This window comes from Dipodomys spectabilis, unplaced genomic scaffold (assembly GCF_019054845.1).
Source record: "Dipodomys spectabilis isolate Male_0828 unplaced genomic scaffold, ASM1905484v1 ptg000157l, whole genome shotgun sequence".
NCBI classification, from domain to species: Eukaryota; Metazoa; Chordata; class Mammalia; order Rodentia; family Heteromyidae; genus Dipodomys; species Dipodomys spectabilis.
Genome location: NW_024870834.1, coordinates 18,566,529 through 18,585,000, shown reverse-complemented (window position 1 = coordinate 18,585,000; position 18,472 = coordinate 18,566,529). Strand labels below are relative to the sequence as shown.

The following is an 18,472-nucleotide window of genomic DNA, read 5'->3' as shown; positions in this document are numbered from 1 at the left end:
AAGAAGTTTCTTGACTATCAGGTTGTTTTATAGATAATACCTCCTTGTCATATTAGAGAGAAATGGGCACATAGGGAGAATTTCTGGTATCATGTGTAAATTTATCTCCACTCCACTGATGAGGTTTAGAGGGCTTCTTGAGCTCATTTGCCTTCTACCCCTGCTCCTAACAGAAACAGTTTTGTTTCCTCCTTAGTTACAGATTTATCATCAATAAATTGTTGCTGCACTGCTGCCCACTCTCATACACAAGAATGAAAGGAAATGTAGTGTCATCAGTGCAAACCTAGATGTCAGCCTGGTTGTAGATACTGAGGCAGCTCTTCACTTCAGCTGCTTGGGAACAGACTTGTGTGTCTTGCACTGTTCAACTGTTATTTCCACCGGACCTGGTCAGCAGTTTCTACCTGTCTCACTCCTGTGGTTTGTTTCTCATTGTGTGCCTATGGTAGACTCAGAAAGCAGTAGCTCTGTGTAAGATAATGAAAGACAGACTTCAACATGAAAAACTTTACCTACCTGAGATGGTGAGCCACAGGAAAACTACTTAATGGAGAAATGATGGCAAGGCCCGTGTGAGATTGGCACAGTAGGCCACCCAGGTATTGTTCCAGGCCAAATAAAACAAATTATACATTTGAAGGACAGAGATGAATTTATTTTTATAAACTTAAGTTTGAAGTTGTATAGGAGCTTAGAGAGTGCTTTTATTATTTTCATTTTGCTAAGTAGGAGACATAGGATGCAGGCATGTTATTAGGAGATTAAAGACCTCAAGATACAAATAATTCCCAACAGTTCCTAGCAAATGAAAAATAAAACTTGATGAGTCAAGCGGAAAAAGTCAGATAATGTGATGTTAGGAAAACAAAACCTCAAATATGTATTTTAATGTTTTTGTTTCTTTCATGCATGTGTTTCTAATGCATTTATAAGATTATTTCTTTGTTGCTTTGTATGTCCCTCCCCCACAGTGTAACCCCTGCTTTCACTATATTTGATGTCAGTATAACATGTGGAGGAGACGGGGACAAACAAGTCGTTTAAGGATTCAGGTGGACCTGTTGCAACAATGAGAAGTACAAAATGTCATGTCAAAACCAGCTTTACAATGTCGGTGGGGGGGGAGGAGGGGGGGTATGATTGGGTGGGAGGGAGGGGGGAGGCTGGGAAGGGAGGTGAAGGGTAAACAAAGGAGGAGGATGCAATGCTCGGTAAGAAATGTATGCATTATTCTGCCCATGTAATTGTAACCCCTCTGTACAGTATGTTCTCAAATAAAATAAAATAAAATTTAAAAAAAAAAAAAAAAAAAAAAAAAAAAAGAAAAATAAAACTTGAGTCAAGTGGTAGAAAGTGTGAAGCCCAGAGTTCAAATCACATTTCTGCCAAACAAATGACTAATGGGATGATGCATGGATAAACAAAAAGATAGTTAATAAATAAAATAAATAGTGAATAAACAAAATAGATAGTTAGGGCTGGGAAGGAGGCTCAGTATAGAGTGCTTGCCTGGCATGCATGAGACCCTGGGTTAAATTCCTTAAGCAGAAAAAGCCAGAAGTGGCTCTGTGGCCCAAATGGTAGAGTACTAGCCTTGAGCTAAATAGCTGAGGGACAGCGCCCAGGCCCAGAGTTCAGGCCCTACAAACGACCAAAAAAAAAACAAAAAAACAGATAGTTAAAAATAAGATCATTAAGCGATGCACTGTTGGCTAATGCCTATAATCCTAGCTGAGATCTGAGAATCAAGATTTGAAGCCACTCTAGGCAGGAAAGTCTGTGAGACTGTTCTCCAGTTAGCCACCAAAAAAGCCAGCAGTACAACTGTGACTCAAGTGGCTAGGGACAGTGCCCCGGCCCTGAGTTGAAGCCCCAAGGCTGGCACACACATACACAAATGATGATGATGATGACAATGATGATGATGACCATGATGACGATGAGAATGATGATGAGGATGATGAATTCTCTTTTGTTAACTCAGTTGAGCTCGTAATCTAAGGTCATTGCTAGTGTGTGTGTGTGTGTGTGTGTGTGTACTTGTGCATTGTACATGCATGTGCATGTATGTGTGTACTGATCCTGGGGCTTGAACTCAGGGCCTGGGATATCACTGACTGTTTTGGCTCAAAGCTAACATTCAACCACTTGAGCCATAGCTCGGACTTTCCTGCCCAGACTGGCTCCAGAGTGTGATCCTCAGATCTCAGTCTCCTAGGTTGTTAGGTTTATAAGCAGTAGCCACTGGCACTCCGCTTATTACTGGTATTTTAAACACAGGTTGGAGCCAGAAAAATCCAAAGTGTCACATAATCCAAAAACTTTTACGCCCTGCCATGATGCAACAAGTAGAAAATTCCATACCATGAAACTTTGTTTCATGAATGAAAGTACTAAAAATACTATATAAAGCTACCTTTAAACTGTGTGTTTACAGGGTATGTAAAATATAAGTGGACTTCCTGTTTAGACTTAGGTCCCTTCTTCAAGATACCTTGTTATGTATATGCAAGTAGTAAAAAAAAAAATCTGAGGGGCTGGGAAGGTGGCTCAGTGGTAGAGCACTTGCCTTGCATGCCTGAAGCCCTGGGTTCTATTCCTCAGCACCACATAAGCAAAAAGAAAAAAGCCGGAAGTGGCGCTGTGGCTCAAGTGGAAGAGCACTAGCCTTGAGCTGAAGAGCTGAGGGACAGCGCCCAGGCCCAGAGTTCAGGCCCCACGACCGAACACAAAAAAAATAAAAAATCTGAAAAAGTTCCAACCCCAAACATTTCAGATAATGGATATTCATTCTGAGTGAATATGTATACATGTGTGTACACAAATATACACAGTCATTTAGATATACTGTGCTTTTGCACTTCTACATTCTTAGATACAAGTATAAAAGAAAGGCTCAATTTGTATGTATTTGTGGATATCTGTATACTAAAAATATTCATATACAAAAGAACCTGTGTGATTGTGTGCACGCACACACCTATGTGCCTGTGTCCTTGCACACGTGAGCCAGTCCTGGAGCTTGAACTCAGTGCCTGGGCATTGTCCCTAAGCTTTTGTGCTCAAGGCTAGTGCTCTACCACCTGAGCCAAGTTTTAGTTTCATCTTTGTGGTGATTAATTGGAGGTAAGTGTCATGGACTTTGGAGCCTAGACTGGCTTCAAAAACTGTGATGCTCAAAAAAAAAAAAAAAAAATGTGATGCTCAGAACTCAGCCTCCTTAGTAGCTAGGATTGCAGGCATGAACCACCAATGTCTGGCAAGAGCCATTTTGTTGTTGTTGTTGTTGTTGTTAATGACAGTTTCATTATATAGCCAAAGTTGACCTGGAATTTACTGTGTGGTCCAAGCTGGCCTCAAATTTGTAATCCTCTTACCTCAGCCTCCCAAATATTGGGATTAAAGGTGTTCATACCAAGTCCCCTATATGTATCTTCAATATTTAAAACAATTAACAGATTTGCTTACAAATTATTCTACAAAGAATAATTTTAGAGAGAAGCAAATGAAATCTTTGCTATCTGTATGCATCTGGCAAGAGTTAGACATAGTAACAAGTTTGTTTTATATTGCTTTGGAAAAGAGACTTAAATAGATCCACTTTAAAAAGGGTGTCAGCATCATAACATAAATAAAGAAGGGAGTGTGGTGTAGTTGGGCTCAGCCACACCCCATGGGTGCAATTTCCAGATCACAACTCAGTATTCATGCAATGTAGATAGATGACTGTTGATTATGTGCTTTGGTTTCTTTTATGTGACTTATCTCAGGCGATTGGTAGGACGAATGGTATAGGGAAAAGCTGTCCATAGCAAAAGCTCAATAAATGCTGCCCTTATTGTGTGCAGCATGTAAATCTTCCCTCTTAATAATCCTTAATTTTTCCATACAGTATTGTCAACTATTGTAAATTGTGCCACACATCTCTAAAAATCGATTGAAATTCTGTTCTCACTGAACAATCCTTCCTTTTTTGCTTCTTCTCCCAGACTCTTGATAGTCACCATTTTTACTTTCTATTTCTATGGCTTTGATTACTTTAGGTACTTTACAAAAGTAGCATAATGTAGGATTTCTCTTTTTGTTTTGTTTTGTTTTGTTTTTTGGTCGGGCATGGGGCTTGAACTCTGGGCCCGGGTGCTGTCTCTGAGCTCTTCAGCTCAAGGCAAGTGCTTTACCGCCTGAGCCATAGCACCACTTCTGGTTTTCTAGTGGTTTATTGGAGATAAGAGTCTCACAGGAGCTGGGAAGGTGGCTCAGTGGTAGAGCGCTTGCCTTGCATGCATGAGGCCTTGGGTTCGATTCCTCAGCACCACATAAGCAAAAAGAAAAAAAGCTGGAAGAGGCACTGTGGCTCAAGTGGTAGAACGCTCGCCTTGAGCTGAAGAGCTGAGGGATAGCGCCCAGGCCCAGAGTTGAGGCCCCATGACTGGAACCCCCGCCCCCCCAAAAAAAAGAGTCTCACAGACTTTGCTGCCCAGGCTGGCTTTGAACCATGGTCCTCAGACCTTAGCCTCCTATGTAGCTAGGATTACAGGCTTGAGCCACCAGCGTCCAGCTGTAATTAGCTTATTTCACTTAGCATAATATCCTCTAGGTTTATTCATATTTTAACATATGGAAGGACTTTTTCCTCTTCTTCCTATTCTTCATCTTTATCTTCTTCATGAAAGAGTGTTAGTATGTAGCCCAGTTTTTTTTTTTAATGAGACATAAGCTGTTCCTCATATATAATAATCAAAGGAAAAATAAAGATAAAAATAAAGTCTTGTCATTGCTGACAAACATTGCGAATGTAAGACCCTCAAGGACACCATACAGTGAGACAAAGGCCTTTGGAAGTATGTGAACAGCTACCCTCACCCTCTCTGGGTTTCCAGAGTTTTCTAGCATCAGAGGCTTACACAAAAGTCAAAGTGTATTAGCACTGAACAGCTCTCATCAGCCTGTAGTAGTCAGGTCAGTGATTAGTGGCTTACATAATCAAGAAAACACGTTGTCCCTGTATGTTAACTATTATACTGGAACATATTACATGTGACTTTGTGTATTGTGTAATAGGAACACTATCCAAATTAGAGCTGAATCAACTGTGGAGACAATGATGTCTCATGTATTTGCCCCACCAGAGTATGAAAGGGGATACAAAACAACATCGACCAACTCAAATAGAGATCGACATTTGCTACTTTATCTCCCTTGGTTCTCGAAAGTGAATTTACCAGAGCTCTTTTATTACGGAGAGAGTTGTCAGCTCTGTTCCCCTCCAGCAAGCCTAAGTGAAAACTAAAAGGAGTGCTTTCTGAAAGATTTTTTTTTTTTTACTTAGAGAATTTAATCTCTGACTAATATTATCTTTCTGGTATGAGAATCCAAATCTTGCTTCCTTGTGACCTTCCAAGCAGCAGTCTGTGTTCTATCAGAAATCCCTCCTTCCCACCCACGAGCACCCTGTGTGGTGGCAGGAAGAGGGCCTTCCCAGTCCTTTGCCTGGGACAATGCCAACCCTCAAACTGTGGTTTCCTCAGCCTTCTTGCTGCAGTGTGGCTGTTTCCCACACATGCCCAGCAGAGCAGCAAGAGTCATGTATATATTGACCAGGTCAGTAGAATCAGTCCTCAGTCGTCCAGCTCTGTCACTCCAGGACACAAGGGAACAGTTCACACGGTGTCTCTGCCTGACTCTAACCTGTATCCACAGTTCACTTGGAAATTATATACACAGAGCCTCTGTCCTTTTGGAATGGCTATCAGGACAAAACAGTTAATGTAATCTATGGTCAGTAGAGTTGCAGGATTGGGCTAAGAAAGGGTAGGGGAACACAGGAAGGCTCATGTTTGCCTGTGTAAATTCATTCAGAGACATGCCCACTTTTAACATAGTCCCAGTGTTGTCCTAGGCTGCTTTGTATCAAATTTGATGGTAATCCCACCCCAATTAACCTGGGCTTTACCAGTACACCTGAGGACTCATCTCATTACTGACTCTAGGATTGCAGGTGGTGTACAACTGTAATCACTTCAGTGGTCACTCAGTGTGTTGACCACTACAAGTCATAATGTAGCGCCTTTAAGCAAGTTTGAATGTGTGGTAGACTGAGAATCAGCTCTCATAGCAGGATTCCATTTGTAACAAGATTCCCCCATCCCTGCATCAATGGGTTAATAAACAAGTTACAGGGGGTTTTCTCATATGATTAGAAACCTGAAGCTAGGTTCTTTCAGACTCCATGGTGACATCAGAAACTTACTTTTCCTTCTGTCTCTGTCCTCTACAGTGAATCCTTTCATTCTGGGCCTGACCCATCTCTAGCTAATTCTGTGTTCTCCATTAGGAAGAACTGTAAGGGAAAAAAGATAGGAACCAACCAAGTAAGCTTTCTTTAAGAGTTTTCCTAAAACATCTCATGTGCTATAACTGTGTCATATGATTATCTCTAAAGACAAAAGAGAGTAGATTGTGTTGTTGTTTCAAGCTAAGCATACATTATTATCTAAAACAGAATCAAAATTTAGGAAGAACAGGTAAAAGGATAGTATCCGGGCAAGTGTCAGTCTCCTAAGCACTAAGTCCTAACTTACTTCAGTTAACATGTTAGGTAAAATTAAGGATTGACTTTACATAGAATATCAAAGTTTAAGGTCTTCACACAAGATTTACACCTTTAGAAAGAGGAACTTATTTTTGCTTAGGATCTACCAAGAGCTTATTTAAAATAATGCAATAGTTACTATTCAAAATCCAGAGAATGGTGCTATTTAAAAATTACATCTGTATATTAGCACACATTTGCCTGTCTTCTTGTATAGAAATTTGAGTTATTGCTTTAACAAATTATAATAGTTGGGATATTTTGCTGGTCTCTCCGTAATGTTTATTTAGCACCTGGGCACAACCATGTACAAACCACTCATTTCCACTTGGGTTGTACAGAAGAGCAGTACATTCATCAGTGGTTATAGTGCAAAGGGAGAATGGCTAAGCTGTGATAAGACATGCAAATAAAATTTTATAAGGGTTCAGGAGAGGGAAAAATATTTCTGCAAGAGAGGATTGAGTAAATTATCTGGGATCCTAAACATATGTTTTTATTTTAAGAGTTTGCTTTCATAGCTAGTGAGTATCACTGTAAGACCAGAAAAAGATGTTGGAAAAATGCATAACCAACTACCATTCACAAAGGATTACTTCTAGGTAGGCTTGTATGCCATCCCATCCTTCAGTTAATGAGGGGGAGGTTTGGGAAGGAATGGAAAAATTGTTGGGTATCCATTGTGCGCCTGGTGCTCCAACTTATTTCAAGAAACCTTAATGGAATGCTGGATTAGACTGAACTTCCTTCAATATCCCACAATCCAGCAGAGCAGTTATAATTGCTTATGAGAAAGCAAAGCTGAAGCTCAAAGAGGTTAATTTACTTGAGTAGATCACCCAGTTTGTGAGTAACCAGACTTCTCTTTGAGCCCAGGCACATTTGACGACAAAAAAAAAAAAATCATGTTCTTTCCATTTTAGCCTGGGTCTCTGCCTCTTGTAGCCAAGACTAAATAGTCTCTTCTTCAAATCTAGTCTGTAGCAAATTCAACCCACTGGTTGAAACTGGGGCTTCACCTAGTTATTTTCACTCTGTTCAGAGCTCATTTGTTACCTGCTTACATGCTATCACAACTCTTTTTAAAATAATTGATATGTTTTTATAATAAGTAACTACAGAGTATAAAATTTAAGATATAGATTTATTAATAGCAAAGTATTAATCCCACTTCTATCTACCTTGACCCCTAAAGAGTTCTTTGCCATAGAAATTACTATTTTTTGGTATATCCTACCAGAATTGCCCTGTGCAAATACATGTGTGTGTGTGTGTGTGTGTGTGTGTGTGTGTGTGTGTGTGTGTGTATGTATTAGTGTGTTGTGTGTGTGTGTGTGTGTGTGTGTATGGTTTCCCTTCTTTTAATTAGAATAGGTGCTTATTATAAACATGGTTCTCAAAACTTGTCCTTTCTCCTCTTTCTTCTTTCTGTCACTTAGATATCCCATAAAGATTTTGATAAAAAGAAAAAATTGATGAATTTGGAAATATGGTTTTAGTTAAGTTGTCTCCATGGTACATTTTTTGAGTAGTTCTTATTGATAGCAATTTCCTCCCAACATTACAGATATTCCTCACTGAAGAGTGTTTTGTAGATGGAATGTAGCTCATTAGTGGAGTACCTGCTTATCATGTGCAAGGCTCTGGGTTCAATCTCTAGCACCACAAACAAAGAGAGGATGGGAAGAAAAAGGAAAGAAAGGAAAAGAAATGGGAGGAGGAGGAAGCATAGTGTTCTTACATCTGATTTCTTCAGCCCTCATTCTGACTTTGGTCTTCTTGCTTTCTTACACGAGGCATCCCCTGGGACAGCACATTCCCGCCTCCCTTCCTCCTGCCTGTTGATCCTCTCCCATAGGTTTTGGGACCTTAGGTAGGGAAACTGAAGTTGAAAAGAAGGGGTTTGTATCAGAACTAGTCCCAGAAGCTTGGCTTATCTCTGGGAGCTTTAGTGCCTGTACCATAGAAGTTTGCTAAGCAATCTGGACTCCATGGCCTTCCACTAAAAAACCTTCTTATATTCACATGTTTTTTTAAAAAAGTCTTTTTGGGTCAGACATGAAGAAGAATTAATAAAGTCCTTTCGTTTATCCTTCAGGTAGTTTGCTGAAGTGGGGGAGCATTCGGTTTAAAAGTGCTCAGATCCTCTTAACTATCAAATCACCTATTTTTTTGTCAAGCATTTTAATCAAAGATCTCCACATGAGATCCCTCCATTCTTCTTATTTCTGCCTCCCCAGACCTCTGGACTCATTTCTTGGAAATGGGACATCCCAAGGCATGAGAAGGGCCAGTGGACATTTTTATGAATCTTCCTAATTCATCTTTTGAATCTGAAAAAATTAAAATTGAGCTGAGATCTGGTTGATTATGCCTGTAATCCTAGCTACTCAGGAGGCTTGGATCTGAAGATTGTGGTTCAATCCCCAGGATCAGCACCAAAACAAATTAATAACAATGAAAATATATAAAGGACAAAAATAATATTAGTGACACCTAACTAAAAGGTTAATCTTTTTTACTATTTTTATTGTAAAGATACTGTACAGAGGGATTACAGTTACATGAGTAAGGCAATGAGTACTTTTCCTATGGAGCATTGATATCCCTCCTTTGTTTTTCTCCTGTAAAAGGTTAATCTCTTTGGAGCTCTCATCTCATTCTACCAGGCCTAGCATGATGAAAATTCCATTCATCCCATCTTAGCATATCATAACTACCAACAGAAGCCAATTTCAAGAAATGCTTTTATAGAAGTAGAGTTGTGGCTTGAATGGTTGAGTGTCTGCGTTGAACAAAAAGGCCAAGCAGGAACTTGAAGCCCTGAGTTCAAGCCTCAGTACAGCATACACATACTCATACACAAATGCTTTTAATTAAAAGTACTATGTATTTCATTGATTATATTATTTTTCTCTTAATGTGGCTTCATGTTTTTATGATACATATTGGCAGAAGTACTGATCATATTGAGGGACTAGTAACAAAATTTGTGACACACACAATCCCTACTGTTAATGAAGTAAATAGGTGTAAGAACTTGTACAGTATCTACTCGAAGAAAGTATACCTCGACCTCCTACAGATCTATGTACCTCCCTAATCTGTAGTGGAGGTTTTATACATTTATTTGTAGGCCTATCCTCTTGCCAAATTACCTTTGTGTTGATTTTTTATTCATATAATGACTGGAATTCATATAGTAGTTTTACTTTATTTTTTGCTCACATATTAATGTAAGCAATTTTTAAAGTTATTTTCTTTTTGTAGCATATATTATATATATATATATATATGTGTGTGTGTGTGGTGTGTGTGTATATAATATATATTTTTAAATTTTTATTTATTTGATCAACTCCTTTGTACCAGTAAAGACAATAAAAAATACACTTAAGCCAGGCACTGGGGGGCTCACACCTGTAATCCCAGCTACTTAGGAGGCTATCTGAGGATCTCTGTTCAAAGCTAGCTCTAGGCACGACAGTCCCTGAGACTCTTATCTCCAATAAACCACCAGAAAACTGGAAGTGGTGCTGTGGCTTAAGTGGTAGAGCACTTGCCTTGAGCTGAAAAGCTGAGGGACAGCACCCAAGCATGCTATTTATCTTTTGACTTTGGTAAATTTATAAAAGGGCATCCAAATTTATAAAAAGGCATACTTGCTAGCCCGGGGATATACCTAATAAAATAGTATAAAGAAGGTACTTTATAAACCCCAAACACTATACTAATAGCAAAGGTACACTTAACAATTCCTAATTTTATTTTTTGGTGGGGGGTATTGGTTGTGGGGCTTGAACTCTGGGCCTGGGTGCTGTCCCTTAGCTCTTCAGCTCAAGGCAAGCGCTCTATCACTTAAGCTACAGCACCACTTCCAGTTTTCTGGTGGTTTATTGGAGATAAGAGTCTCATGGATTGTCGTGCCTGGAGCTAGCTTTCAACTGAGATCCTCAGATCTCAGCTTCCTAAGTAGCTGGGATTACAGGTGTGACCCCCGGTGCCTGGCTTAAGTATATTTTTTATTGTCTTTACTGGTACAAAGGAGTTGATCAAATATGAATTTTATGTTAGTCTTTCAGTCAGTAGGATGTTACTATGCTAGAATTCTAAAAACAATCCTCAAGGCCCTGTATGGTCTGCTTTTTGTCCTGGTCTCATCTCTGCAGTCTGTTGGCTCATAGTGCCCTAGCCATATGGCTTCTTCCCTTTCTTCCAACTTCAAACTATCTAGAGTTAAGAGTGCTAGGATGGACTTGTCCCAAATTTGACTCTGTTTCTGGTACTTAATACCCAGAAGGAGGAAACATTCAGTAAACATTCACTGAATTTAACAAGAAAGGAAGCTAAGACTGTGAAACCAAATGGTTTTTTATGTCCATGGCCAGTGACTTCTAGGCCAGTGTCCTATCAACAAGACCACCACAACTCAGCTTCAAGAGACTCCCTCCTCTGAATCCTAGACCTGCTTTAATAGTTTCTTTTGCTCTTTGCATGGCTTTAGGATTCTAGTTACATACAGAAAATGGGTATGAAGTGAATCTCAGTCAATCTTTTTTTTCTCTTTTGCTTACAGGCGATCTTTGGCAACCAAACATTCCCTAGCTCCAATTTATGGACAATGAATAATGGTGCAGGCTGCAGAATTTCAAGTGCCACAGCTGGTGGCCAGAAGCCAACCACTCTGCCACAAAAAGTGGTGCCACCTCCAAGTTCCTCCTCCCTGCTCCCTAAACCCCCATCTAATCACAAACAAATGCTCAGAAAGGCAACATCCCAGAGAGCTTCCAAGTAAGTTTTTCTGATCATTATCTGTTCAATTTCTTCAAAATTGTATTAATTCTAAGCTAATGGTAGTTTTTATGAAGTTTTTAAGACCACATGGATTGAAAACCAGAATACTTGATGGGTAATAATGGTTAACTTTGGACTCAACCATGGCTCCAAATTGCTATCACCTGGGAGCAATGGCAGCATTTTAGTGACTGACAATGCTATGGCTGGATAGCTATTGCTCTTCTTTTTTTCCCCCAGTCCTTGAACTCAGGGCCTGGCCACTGCCCCTGAACTTTTTTCTCAAGGCTAGAACTCTAACACTTGAGCCACAGTGCCACTTCTGCCTTTTTCTGATTTTGTGGTACTGAGGAATCAAACCAGGGCTTCATGAATGCTAGGCAAGCACTCTACCACATTCTTAGCCATTGCTCTTTTAGGTTCTCCAGGTGACAGAAGAGAGTTGTCCTCTGGCAGGATCTGTAAGCTTAGAGAAAAACATTTAAGTATTCTTCATGTATCTTCTCTTAGTTACTATACAAAATCAAGTCATTTTAATTTCATAAAGAATTTAACATCAGGTCAGGCGCCAGTGGCTCACGCCTGTAATCCTAACTACTTTGGAGGCTGAGATCTGAAGATCACAGTTCTAAGTCAGCCTATGCAGGAAAGTCCATGAGCCTCTTATCCTCAATTAACTACCAGAAAAGCGGAAGTGGCACTGTGGCTTAGAGTGATATTGTGCTAGTCTTGAGCACAAAAGCTCAGGGACAGCATCCAGGCCCTGAGCTCAAGCAAACCCCAGGACCAACTTGTTGATTCAAGGTTAGGCCTTTGAATGGAAAGACAAGATTAAGGTCATTTACACAATTAAATTAATTGACATTAATCCACAAGCTGTAGAAACACTATTTCTTGTACCTTTTATAGTCTATGTTTTTTCTACCAAAAAAAAAAAAAAAAAAGAATTCCACAAATCAAATTATTGTCACACACCTTCACTCTACTTCCAGCCCTTGTTTTAGCTAGTGAACTTATAACAGACTGCTAAAGCCATCTGCTTTTAGCAACTTTTCTCCAGGTTAAAACCAGGGACTTTTCAGCAGTATGTGGTGGAGGCAGGCATTTTCTGCTGTATAGACCCTAGAGGGTCCTTACATACTTGCTCACATTAAGGCTCCTCAATAATTTATCCTTCCTAAGTTCAATTTTAGTTTTAAGAAAGAATCCTAGGGTCTAGAAAATAGGGCTGGGAAGGTGGCTCAGTGGTAGAGCACTTGCCTTGCATGCATGAGGCCCTGGGTTCGATTCCTCAGCACCACATAAGCAGAAAAAAAAAAAAGCTGGAAGTGGCACTGTGGCTCAAGTGGTAGAGCACTAGCCTTGAGCTGAAGAGCTGAGGGACAGCGCCCAGGCCCAGAGTTCAGGCCCCACAACCAGACCAAAAAAAAAAAAAATAGTTTTTTTCTCTTAATAGGTGAATCAAATTCTATATTCAAATAGAAAAGAATCTATTTACGGCTCTTTTAATCCTATTGCTACCATTATTCATTTATCCAGCAAATACTTACTCTGTGCCTGCTAAGTACCAAGCACTGTTCAAAGAAGAGTTGGCATTGTAATGCCTGCAGATCTCTTCAGAGCAGTAATGAGGAATGCTACAGCCTGTGGTTGAATACTGATAACAGATGGATAGAAAGGAAGTTGTATGTCCTCCCAACCTGGAAAGAGGAGTTAAATCTCTAATGGTATAGTCCTTGGAGCCAGACTACTTCCATTCACATCCCCACTCCACAGTCCACTAACCTGATACCTTTGGCAAGTTATGTTAATTTCTTGGCCTCAGTTTCCTCATTTGTAACAATAGGACAGAGTACTTTGTAAGTCAGTGGATAAATATGAACAGAGATAAATGTATATAAAGCCTGGCTCACACTAGAACTCAACCAACAGGCCTTAGTCACCCTCGGATACATGCTAAAGCCACATTGTCCTCTGCAGAGTGGAGAGGCCCACAGTAACCAGAGAATCAGTGAGTTGAAAGTAACTGTTAAACCTGCCAGTATGCTCCTTGTTTGTGGACTCTCAAGTTATTGCCGGTACCCTGAGATAGCCGGTGGACTGGTGGGGAGATGATGATGGCCCTTGGTGGCCTGGGTAGCTGGCTGGTGGACTGGAGTTGTTGGGGAGGTGAGCTTGGGCAGCAACTGCTCTCTCTCCTGGCAGAAGATGTGGTAGCCTCCTAGGTGGAGTTGCAGCCCTTTGTACAAATTTTGCTTTGCTGCATTTTTGTGGTTTATTCTCTGTGACAAGCAGGAGTGTGGGAAAACCGGAAACAGCTCAACATCAAAAATTCACAGAAGGGAGGAAAAAAGCAAAGATTTCTTCAGACTTTAAGAAATATAATCCAAGTATCAAAAGGCATGCTGTGAGGCACTGTTCCAGGAAATAGTTTCCAATTTGCCTTTAAAACTCTAGCACAAGCCTGTGGAGCTAAGTTAGCACTAATGGGGACCTTAATATTCTCCTGCATGGAAAATGTCCGGGGTTGTGAAGGCCCCACAGATATTTTCAAGTATTCTAGCTTTCAGAAAAAGGAATAGAATAGATTTCCATCTGAGTGAACTCAAGGAAAATCTCCCTCTATTAAATATTCAGATACACTTTTAAAGAAGCTTAATATTAATTTTAGGTTTACAGAAAAGTAGTAAGTCTAGTACAGAGAGTTTCTATGTACCCCTCACCCAGGTTTCCCATTGTTAACATCTTCCCCTGCCATGGGAAATAACCCTTAGTATGTTATTGCTATTGTGATCTGTACTTTTACTTTACTTGGATCATTGAAGTGACTGAATCCAGATTTTTTTTTATGACCCCTGGAAGATCCTGAGTACCAGAATCCCCCAGGTATTTTTATTCTTCTAAAGAGATAATTGTTCTGGAAGTGGCGCTGTAGCTCAAGTGGTAGAGCGCTCGCCTTGAGTTGAAGAGGTGAGGGACAACACCCAGACCCAGAGTTCAAGCCCCACGACCGACAAAAAAAAAAAAAGAGATAATTGTTCTTATCTAACAGAATAGCTTAACTAACATATCTGTGATTCCATTTCATATTTTAAAATTAAAATACAAATAGCACCTGCCTCTTGGTGGGAAAAACAATTGAGTTAATGAATGTCAAGCACAGTTACCAGCACCAATACTTAATAGATGCTAAACAAGTATTAGATGTAGTTATGAATAATAACAAGACTGTGTTTCAAAAGTTTTTCAAAAATTTTTTTTTATTTCTGCCTCCCAAATGTATTGTTTCATTTGCTTGGATCTTATTGTAGCCTTTATTCTAGCCTGGTTCAGATTAATCAGGAGCCCTCAGTAATGACTGGTGGGACTGAGTCACACTCAGGAATGCCATAGTGGCCCCAGGAGACACAGCTAATGAGAAGTTGTAGTGAGGATTTGACCATGCCAAGCCCTGTGTCTTTGGGTTGAACTTCAAACTTCTTCTAGCACAGAAGTTGGCATTAGATAGATAGAGAAGCAATTTCCAAGAGCATCAAAGTTTCCACATCCTAGAGGGTTGTGTTCGGAGAACAATAGAACATAAAAGATGGAATGTGTGGATTTGGTGCACAGGGAATTGAGAATCACAACAGCGGGGTCCTATTTCTTTATGATAATTTTCAAGTCGCCTTCTGAATGCAGGTTTCATTTTCCCATCTGTAAAACAGAAACCACTGTCCCTACTGAATAATTAACCAAAATAGCTTGTCAATTCCGTTGAAAGCTTTTTTATGAGCACATTTGTCTTTTAATCCTGGTGCTTTGCAGCCATTTTTCTGATCCTCTCTTGGCCCAGCAATTCTTATTAGGTTCTCTAACTATTAGGTTCTCAAACTCATATTTCCTTTCCATATACCCTGTTTGCCAGTTCCATGAAGAGAATAATTTAGAATTTTCTTTCCTCACTTCTCTCTTGCTTGCTTTGACTATTTCCATAGTGCCAGTAGCCTTTCTCCACCTCCTCAGACCTTCCTTTCTAAACTATTTCTGATAGTCCAAGAAGTAGGCTAAATTAAGAGGATTGACAGCTTACGTGTTGCCTTAGGAACTTGCATCCCAACTATCTTCTTTCAATGTTACCTTTAACTATATTGATACTCCCCAGGAAATATGGAGAAAGAATCCCATCTGAGGAGACTGAAGTTTACTCAGAAAACTCATAGATTGAAGATTAATTTTAAAGGGGCCAAAGCTGTTACAACTTGGGAGATTTCTCTGACTAAAGGAAACAGACAGGCCAGGCTTGTTGGCTTAGAGGTAGAGCATACACTTAGCATGTGTGAGACACTGGGTCTGGTCCCGACAAAAGGTAGAATAGGAGAGGGGAGGATGAAGAGGGCTAAGGAAATAGAAAAGGAGGGTCAGACTAACTTCATTCCCTTTCTCTACAGAACTCATTGCCTTTCCCTCAACATCAGAGTGAGCTCAGTGGAAATTGAAGATGACTACTGTTCTGTGTCAGCACCCAGGACAGTGGAATCTATTAAGGGCTGTAGAGGATTAAGAGGAAGGCGAGCAGTGAGAGCCAAGTAGCCCAGTAAAACCAAATACCATTAATGTGCCCCAAACATGGGTGAGGTCAGCAATATGATAGACAGTGCTCAGAGATTAATGTCAGAAGAATATAAAAACAAACATCGTAAAAACATACATAATATACCTTATATATCTTCTTTTTAATCATGTGAGCCATTACAATGAGGAGATTCTAGGACAAACTAATCAGGAGTTATTATATTAGTATGAGCGTAGAAGCTGTCAAATTAGAGATTAACTATTATCAGTCCTCCTGTTAGCCTGTTATTACATGTAGTCTAAAGAAACATGATTGAATCTGTGACGTGTTCATCCTTAAATTTAGGTTTCTCTGGCTTTTCTGCATTTCCAGCATATGTAATTATAAAGTTTTCATGTTGGGAAATAAAGGAATGGAGGCATGGTGTGGGATTACGAGTGTGGCAAGGCTACAAAGGCAGTCAGTGGCCAAGCCAGAATTGACCTTCATACCACTAGAGACCACTTGTGCCATTGTCTCTACCAGTCCATCTGTACAGCAAATGCAGAGTCATCATCCTAAATGGTGCTTTGATGAAAGCACAAACTTATTCCTCTTTCCACACCAATTTTACCACTTGAATGACCAATGAAATACTTAAAAGAAGGAAGATTTAGTGCCACTCTTAAGGTGGGAGGTGTTGGGGGATTCCTGGTAGGTTCTGCATGGAAGGGCTGGATTGATGACCAGTCTGAAAGGCTTTTATGTGATAGCTTATTCCCATGAGAATGCAGTCTGAGATATGACTAGGATACCCAGACAAACACCTTCTCACTACAAAAGGAAGAGGATAGGCATAAGAAAAGGTGAGCAGTCAAATCTGCCACTTAGGGTAGGAGAGTTGGTAGTTCATGCCTCTATAATCCTAGCTACTCAGGATCTGGAGATTAAGGGAGTCAAAGTTCAAGAACAAACCTGGCACAATGTTAGCCAGATCCTATCTCAACCAACAAGCCTCGGTGTGGTGGTTCATCTCTGTAATCTTAGCAACCTAGAAGGTAAAGGTTAGCGGATCACAGTCAAAGGTTGACCACAGGCAAGAAGCATGAGACTATATCTGAAAAATAACTAAAGCAGAAAAAAAAAAAAAACAATTTAAAGACTGAGAGTGTGTTGAGTGATGGAACACTTACCTAGCAAGTGCAAAGCCCAGAGTTCAGTGGTACCAAAAAAAGGTTTGTCACTTAGATTCTGCCCTGGTCATTTGGTGGCATTAAGAGGATTTAGGTTTAGTTTGGCAGGGATGTTGACATGAGTAATAGGTGCTAGCAGTCACTCCTAAGCAGAAATCACCCTGCTATATATGAGTCAGTGGTGGGGCACGTGAGAGTGTGGGATGATGGATCTCCATTTACTGAATCATGTTTGGGTTACTGAGTTGAACATCTTTTTTCACATCTCTACCTGCTGATATGTTGAAATGATAATATAATTGCTGGATATTTCCCATCTCCTTACTTTTTTGTACTGTATTTGTACTGTATATATACCCTTCATGTAAACTCCCATAAGGATAAGCAGATATTGAAAGTAGATTAAAAGAAAGCATTGTGGAAAAGATTCAACAAGAAAGAAAATAACACTTTATTAGAAAACAATGATTTTTCTTAGCAGAACTTAAAAGCAGAGTGCATCATGTGAAGAGTTAGCAAAAGCTCTCAGATAGAGCTAGGCCATGGTGGTGCACGCCTGCTGTCCCAGCACTTAGGAGGTTGAGGCTGGAGGAGTGCAAATTTGAGGGCAGCCTGGATTACAGAATAAGTTGAGGCCTACCTGAGCCATAATGCAAGATCCTGCCTTTAAAAAAAATAGCAAGCTAAAAATGGAATGAAGTAGAAAACCCAAGCAGTGTGCAGAGAGGAAGGATTGTGGGGATGAAAATGACCTAGAGGAAAGTTGGTGAGCAAAGCAGATAGAGACCAGGCATGGAAGAGTACTTCATGCATGCAGTAAAGGCAAGCACCAAAGTCTTGAGGGTAAAGTGTGTATACAAAGAGAGAAGTGGTGGGCAGGCAGACAGGTCCAACCCAAAATAACAGCCACTGTGGCAGGCAATACTAGACAGCCCTCAAGGATATGGTAGGACTTTGAACACAACAAAAAAAAATATTAGATTGATAGCAAAACCACTTTTTTTTTTTGGTTGGTTGGTTGGTTGTGGGGCCCTGAACTCTGGGTCCTTTCACCCTTACCCCATTGAGAACTACTGCTCTACATGAAACTTGGTGTATTTTTTGAAGGTGTCAACACCAGGAATTACATGTGTCTGTCCACCAAAAAATTGCTTATTGAGTACTTGTTCTGTGGGTAGAGACAAAGCAGTGACCAGAGCCTACGCTTTCTTGAGGCTATATTCCGTGGAGGAGGAAAGTCAAATCCAAAGTATGTAGTAGTTCATCTTATTGGTTGGTCACAGAAATCATCTAATAAGTTACATTTGAACAAAGTCTTGATAAGAGCAAGGGAATGCATTTGGAGAGAAGGAACCC

The 18,472-nt window shown here is 40.1% G+C and overlaps 1 protein-coding gene across 3 annotated transcripts in view; it reads left to right on the top strand.

Annotated features, from left to right (window-relative positions):
* Positions 1-18,472, top strand: part of Ttll5 (tubulin tyrosine ligase like 5) — a 246,977-nt gene that overhangs the window by 188,105 nt on the left and 40,400 nt on the right. For 2 of the 3 annotated variants that reach the window (XM_042692821.1, XM_042692820.1), the window contains exon 32: positions 11,172-11,386. The exons of the other annotated variant lie outside the window; for it this stretch is intronic. In XM_042692821.1, coding sequence (XP_042548755.1) covers positions 11,172-11,386 — 215 coding nt within the window. The remainder of the gene's footprint in view (positions 1-11,171; positions 11,387-18,472) is intronic. 3 annotated transcript variants of the gene reach the window in all.